Source organism: Aptenodytes forsteri, unplaced genomic scaffold, assembly GCF_000699145.1.
Source record: "Aptenodytes forsteri isolate BGI_AS27 unplaced genomic scaffold, ASM69914v1 Scaffold108, whole genome shotgun sequence".
Lineage (NCBI taxonomy): Eukaryota > Metazoa > Chordata > Aves > Sphenisciformes > Spheniscidae > Aptenodytes > Aptenodytes forsteri.
Window position 1 is genome coordinate 4,834,555 of NW_008794448.1, and position 7,825 is coordinate 4,842,379.

The 7,825-nt window shown below is 39.9% G+C and overlaps 1 protein-coding gene across 1 annotated transcript in view; it reads left to right on the forward strand.

Annotated features, from left to right (window-relative positions):
- Window positions 1–7,825, forward strand: part of AKAP6 (A-kinase anchoring protein 6) — a 236,437-nt gene that overhangs the window by 70,176 nt on the left and 158,436 nt on the right. The window contains 1 exon segment of the mRNA XM_009290373.1: window positions 2,648–2,770. Coding sequence (XP_009288648.1) covers window positions 2,648–2,770 — 123 coding nt within the window.

Genomic DNA, 7,825 nt, shown 5'->3' on the forward strand with positions numbered 1-7,825 from the left:
GCCCGCGCTGCCGGGCCTTGCCTTCCCTTCCCCTTCCCATCCCTTGCCTTCTTTTTCCCGTCCCTCCGCTATTTTCGGTTTCTACAGATGTGCTCTTTGGAATGGTTTCAATAAAATTTTATTGCTGTCATTTGAAAAATAGTAGGATTATTGTGATTTGTGCTGCCTGGCAGAAGAAAATCCGCCGGGGCTGGCCGCGGCCGGTGCTCCCCTCTGCCGCGCGGCTCCCCTCGGGCACCATGTCCCCAGCCGCGATTCTAACGTGCCAGGTGGCACTGGTGCTTGCAGCCTTACCTCTTTTTTCTCAGGCAGCTGGGCTCATCGTGGTTCTGTAGGAGGCTGTATCTATATTTTTTTTTCCAGGCCCCCAAACTAGCCCCCAGGCGTTCCCTGCGCCCCACTGAGGCCCGCTCGGGCCCGCAGCCCACCTCCTCTGTGCGGCGAGGGGATACACGCCAGGCTGCTGGAGCCTGCTGCTTGGGAGTTTCTAAGCACCAACGTGAAGTAGCAGACATTAAAACACGGGCACGTTTTGTGAGAAGGCAGAAGTAACTTGGTTGCTAGTAGTTGCTTTTTATACTGGTGCAAGCCTGCGGTGTTTCTGAGCACCCTTTCTGAAGGCATACAGACATCGAGTACTGCAGGCAGATGTTATACGTGTCTGTCTCCGTAAAATACATGACGCATATACAAGAGAGAGCCTTTCTTCATTTTTTTGTGCTTACCATATCACCTTGTCTCTCAAGGACAGCACATTGCTAAAATGCAGGCAGAGATTTATTGGAGGGACTAGAAGGACTTTACTCCTCCTGCTCCTCTTCCCCTCAGCTCACATCTCCCACTCTGCCGGTCTGGCATCTCTTATGCTCCACTACGAGCTGAAAGCAAGCAAGCAATGGAGACAGGGGAACATCTTGCCCCCACTCTGTCCTATGGCTTGACGTGGGGAACATAGTCCTCGTGGCATGGCCTGCTGTGGGAGAGAGGAGATGCAGCTACCTTCATTACTTGTCCCAGAGTGGAGGCACGTTGTCTCAGTCACCATATCCACTGGACTGTTTTTCCTGTCTTCCTTCCCCCTTTCTGTAATGTCCTGATAAACAGCCTACAACAAAACCCACAGAATAGCAGTTTTCTTACTTATAATGCTTTGAGATACAGTGGATTCCATGAATAGAGACGGCAATAGCCTCCTTCTCATCCTGAGGACTCGTAGGGTTCACTTAAAAAATAATAATAATTAAAACAAAGTCTTCAGAATGCCTCAGTGAGTGCTGTCATGCCCACAGTATGCACTGGAGCATCCTGCCAGAGGCTAGTTTTGGTTCAGAAGCACTGCCACTTCAGCTGGAAGCCAGGAGTTGATTATTGGACCCTGCTTCTTGGCACGGCATTGGGCCAAAATGACTCTGCTACCATGAATTTTGAAGGAAGTGTGGCTCTGCTTGGTCTGGGTTATTACCATTGCACTTCTTTGCGTAACGTGGCTGCGCACCAACTGCTGAAACTCCTGTTTCTGTCTCATTTAGCATTCCAATTTCATGTGCCGCTTCGGAGAAGGGGATTTGGGCTCCTGAGTCAATCAGGAATCTTTAAAAGTTTTATGCTTAGCTTGCTTTTAGCTATCTGAATGGACTAATAATTACCAGAAATCATTCCATAAATAAAGTGGTGAGAGTGAGATACTGTGTATACTGAGTTGTTATCCAACTGGAAATTAAAATCCTCACCATGCTGCAAAATTCATAGTTAATAACTAATAGCATAACCAGTATTAGACCTAACTTAATCTAGTTTTATGATGCTTGTAATAGATGGACATTCCTCTTCAGAGTTAATTTTCAGGGTGCTTATAAACATCATGGTCAGTTTATTCCATTTACTCTCTTGCTTTCTGGTGGGTAAGACTTCGGTAAAATTATCTGTACTCAGTATATGCCTATAGTATCATCCAATCATGTAAATTCAGGGGCACTATTTTTAATCAGGCAATATAATTGGTACTAATCTTGAAATAAATGGTGCTCCTGAGAAGCAGGAGCTCCTGTCTTCTCGGGAGCACCATCTGTGTGGCTCATATGCAATCAGCAATATTTATATTAACTGCTATATATTCTGCCTCACCTACTGTTTGATTTCTTCTCTCTGAGTCTCATCCTATGAACCAAAACAGGAATCAGAAGACCCAAGTTCTGACAAGTAGTTTCTTCCCTTAGCCTACTGATGTATACCTTGTTCATGCAGCTTTGTTCAGCACTTTCTTCAACCAACAGTTCTCATGCTACATGCAGTCTGCCCAGTGAAAGGTCTTCGGCTCAATTTTCATTGTAATCTATATGCAGCCTTTTATATATCCTCCTAATATCTTCTAAAACTTTGCTGTTTTCTCCATTTCATCACAGTCATATGGATCTCACATTGTCCTGCCCCAAAATAACACCTTAGATTACCCCCCGAAACACTGTTCTGCTCCTCATTTACTAGAAGGCCTCTTGCGAATTGTTTTTTTCTTTGCATGCTTGTAAAAGGCAAAATTTTACCGTACAGTACTCTCCTGGCTTAAAAAAAAGTTGAGCATACATTTTTCAGATTGCCATTTACTAACAAATATGCTTTTCTTGTTCTTTCTTTTTTCTTATCTGGTAAGGGGTTTGTAAGCAAGCTGGATGAATTCATTCACTGGTTAAATGAAGCCATGGAAACAACAGAGAATTGGACTCCTCCTAAAGCAGAGACAGACAGCCTTAAACTGTACCTGGAGACACACTTGGTAGGACAAGATTATACTACGATTACTATCAGTAATTGAAGTGTTCCGCTGTGCTTTTTATTTGATTATTATTTTTTAATTACTAGTGTGCATCTATATTTTAATGTAAGATTTGCAGCATTGCAGTTTATTTTAATGAAAATACCAACAAATTATTTTCTGTATTTGAAATATGTACTCATAGCTTTTTAAAAATTAAATTAAAAGCCAGAATTACATCGCAATTCAGAAATTATCTCCAAAACTGAAAGAAAATGGCAATAGCAAAAGGAGAAAGGATAATGTTTTTTCTGCTGATCATTCTAGGATTTTTACTACACTGTAACAATAAAGCTCTTACTAGTAAGGAACTCTTATTCTCTCTCACACAGTTTTAGCATGGTACAGAATCATTTAAATAAAATATTTGAAATAATTATTTCAGTCATTTTACTTGATGTGCATTTCTGTCGTGTAATTAATACAACTGTCACTAACCTTGTTCTTGTGCAAAAAGCTAAAACATTGGGTGGAAGTAGAAAACACTTGGATGAATAATCTTCTGAATATATTACAGGCTAGAATTATAGATTGAGAAATATCTGATAAACCTTATGAGACTTTCACTGAACTCTTCCAAGAGCTGTTTCTGGTTATGAGGAGGTGAAACAAAGACCTGAATGAAACCAGGTATTAAGTTCTCAAAAGCAAAATTTTACACTGTAGGTAGAGAATAGATATCAATGTATGCTGTTCAATGGGTAAGTATCTTAATAGGTAAACTACTCTGTCTGGTAAAAACTAAAAAAAAAAAGAAGAATGGAAAATTAAGATAAGAAATTCCCTCTCCCTCTGCCAAAATCTTAGGTTCTTGCCAGTATGAATTGGAAGAAAACCCAGTGATAGCACTACTCTGAGCCGATGAGCTAGACATCCCAGCTGGATAAAATAGTGCATTAGCTGAACCCACATCAGAGCACCAACCCCCAAAGCTCAGTCTCGTTTCCAGTCTCTGATAATCTGTTGGTGAAAAATTATTTGACAGTCCCAGGAAGTCACATGATGCATTACAGGAAAAAATGTCATCCTAATCCCTACCTTAATACTGGAGTGACCATTATTAAATTAATTAAGTATACATTAACCACATACACAATTAGAACCGAACTGAAAACTGTCTTCAGAATATCAGCTATACAGAAAACTCTTTTGTGTCTTTTGTTCTTAAACATTTCTGTTGTCATTGTGCCTACAGGCAGCCACTAGATTAAGTGCCCGTTGTGGTAGTCTATCAAATGTAGTACGAAGACACTGCATTTTCGCCTTACATTGCAGATTTTGGATTTTGTGGCAGAGTTTGGATTTTTGCCTTGTACTGCACACACTCGGTCCCATGATTCCCATTATGTTTACAGGTGCCCTGAAAACACAGAGCACATCGTGAGATCAGACCTCAGAAAAGGCATTGGTCATTTCATTTTGTTTTCTTCTTACTCTGCAACATGAAACTTTTGGAGAGATGAATTTTTGTGAGTAGAAGTGCAATTTTCACTCTTGACTGGATAAAAAGAAATGTATTTCATGAACAGGTCAATCACCAGGCTGAGTCTCTGTCACACTCAGTTTCTTTTTCCCCTTCCATGGGGAGGAGCACAGTAGCTCTTTTGCAGGCAAATGACTTCCAACTTTGCCTTGTGGTTCTGTGGGAGGTGAGGCCAAAATCATCAGACTGGAATGTGGAGTAGTAGGCCAGAGGCAACTCCTCTCCTTCGTTGCTAGAGGTAGTCAGAATAAATGAGTATGTGGGCACCTGTACAATTTCACTTTCCCTTTAAGTACTTAGGCTCCCAGCTGTACTCTATGTATCTGCATATCTTTGGGGTAAGAAAATCTTTGTATGTTTCAGGATGACTACGTTATGAAACAAGGTGGTTTTTTCCTTTACTTCTGTGAAGAAGTAAAATGTCTAAAGAACAGTTCAGTTTCAATTTGATGATAGTATAATGATTTTTATGGCATATATAGCCAGTGAAAAAATCATTGCACAACCTGAAAAAAAGTAACTGTGACTTTTCTTGTTGGATTTCAGAAAACATATGCTATCATATTCATTTCTACACAGCAGAATTGAACTATTAAAATACAGAGCATTTTTATAGCGGGGAAGATAGCTATTTGTATTAATTAGATTGTCAGCTTTTCAGTGGCATTTGTCTGTCAGAAATCCTAATCTGTGTTTAAACAGAAGTATATGAACTTCAATTCACATTAAGCTCAATGTTAAAATTTCCCTTGATTGAGCATTGTAAGACAATGGTGATCAAGATCTTTGTGAGGGTACTTATACTGCTCATTTTCTTCTTTTGCCAGTCAGGTTATACATGCTGTCAGACTCACCTAAGATTTGTTGAAGTAAAGGGGGCTTAGTACTTTGAAAGTTTAGGTTCCAGACTTATGGGCTCATAGTACAGACACTGGTAGCAAACTAACCTGGAAAACAAAGCAAATGTGTTGGTTCTTTTCTATGTATTGCACCTGTGCTAGCAAACCTCATAAATATGATTCCTCACTGGTGCAGATTTCTGGTCGTAGGAGGAGCGAAAACTCGGTGTAGATTAGTATTTTTATTTTTATTAGCAGAGGCAAGGTCTTAGCCTTTGGCACAAATTATCAATTTCACCACCTGTGGTACTGTTGTCTTGGAAATATGTTTGTTGCAATAAAAAAATTAGTGCCATAAAGAGAGAATATTTTGCATTCATGAATTAAATCTCTGTTGTCAAAATCTAAGAAAAGAAAATATGGGAGCAGGAAAACAGAAAAATGTACTTGTTCCCTTTCTCATTATTGGATGGGAAAAGTCTTGCACAGGAGACAAGGACAAGGTTATGAACATCCTCCAAATTTTTCAGCATGTACAGTTCTTGACTGTCGTTTTAGGGTCCCAATGTAAATTGTTGATAAAGGATTGAATTTTAAAGCCTCTCCTCACTCAGCCTCACTTTTCTACATCTTTGACATTTCAAGAAATGGTGTGGCACAGACACTTACAGAGAGTGTGTTTATTAAAAAAACCCACCACAAGAAACCTACAACACTAACTTATTAGAATATTTGTATAACGTCAAATCTCTTGAACAGGATGGCAAAGCAAATCTCCATTACAAGCGTCCCTGCATGACATCTTCAGCTTAAATTGGTGGAACTCCCCAAACTATTGTTCTAGTTAATTCTTATACCTGGTCTGGCAAGGTTGTCCACCCAGGATGTTAACCCACTTTGAAGCATACGAGTAGTGTCTGTGTATTGCTCTTGGCCCAGCAAGGGCCACCTGCAGGCATCTCTGTGACCGTCTGAAGGTCCCACCTGGACAGCTCCTGAAATAATTGGTGAAGCACTTTGTTGTGAAGGTGGAAGGCAGCCTCTCCTCAACTTGGTCCGTTGTTCTCAATTAGCCCATTATCTCATCTGTGCAGAGACTGGCTGGGGAGCTCCTGAGCCACCCAGGGAATTCATGACTAAGTGCACTGTGTGTGCACACAGGCACAGCTCTGGTATCCAAATACACCACAATTATAATTATTAACTGTAGGACAAATTGGAATTTCATTCTTAAATCACAGTTACAACTTAAACTCCATAGATTTTGCCATGATGAGTAACCATATGGTTTGGTAAAGAATATGAATCTTTTCGACAAACTGAAAGGTAGTCTACATCTGGAATGTGTGCCAAAAAGACAATCTTCAGCTTGGAGGATGGTTTTCTTGCAAATTTTAAAACTCAGTTCCCTGATTTTCTGCAGAACAGGAGTTGCTATATGCTTCATTTTAGATAACACCAAAGCACAAAGCTATCAATGAAAATGCTCTCAGAGACCCCTGGAATAGTGACTGAAATTATTCTTTCAGTTTTACGGATCTTCACAACTGAGTAACGTCGGTGAAACTGATTTGGGAGCTGTGTGTTTCCCATTCATATGAGAGGGCTGACATGGACCTGCCACTACTTGAGCTTCTGGCACCCCTGCAGGCAGCCACCCAAGCCAGCAGATGTTGAAAACACTAATATGTTTTCATAAAACGGGTGTTTTTCAGCAGAAATCTAGTTTGCCACAAAGGCCTCAGTCAGCCCTACTAGAGAAAAAAGTGAGGCAGGTTTTGAATTTTGTGAACGATTAGGCTCAAATCACTTCCTAATGAAAAGATAGCTTCATTGACCTTACCAAAAAGGAACTTCTGAAAATGGTTTCTGATTCGCTTTATCTTTTGTAGCTCTTCTTTTCTGTTGTGCTGATTCTTGCCCATTGGCACCCTGATCAAAATCAGCTACTAGCAGACTCTAAGCATAGACTTGGTGGTATGCAAATCAGTTCTCATCAAAAACGGTATCCTGAAGGCAGCTTATGAGCTAATGTCTAGATGGTACTGCTGTGCTTGTGAAACCAAACAGACTTTCTTACCAGCTCAACAAATAAGAATCCACCATGTTGCTCTTGACCATTTTAGTTTGCTAAAATAGACATTTTACTGCTCTTTATCCCTGACCCAAACAGATACATTGTTTTAGCACAGTAAAGAAGTAAGCTAGCAAATAAGAAAATGTGAAGAACCACTGAGGAAAAAGTTCAGACAAAAGGCACTATATATATTTGCCGAGGCCTAGGACTTTTAATTCTGTAGTCTTAACTTTTCCCTTTGTTGTTAACACAGTACTCTGTTTTCTTGTTGCTGCACAACTCCTAGTTGTGCACCTTACTGTGGTGTGCTCTTAGGTCTTTTGGCCAAAGCCATTTCTGTGTCTAGCGTCATATTTAGACTAGATAATACAAGACTTTTAAATGGAAACCTACAAATGAAAAATATCTTATTTTAGACTTATTTGATGGAAATTTTTAAATCCTTCTTGCATTATTAGTAGATGTTGACAAACAATACTTTTCAGTGGAGATAAAATTAATTAAGGAAAGGTCGTCTTAGAAATTTGGAACTAGTAGTCAGGCATTTTTGTCCTAACAATCTTACTCTTCAGAATTTCTGTAAGATTAAAATTCTGAAATCTTGAGTACAGGGAACA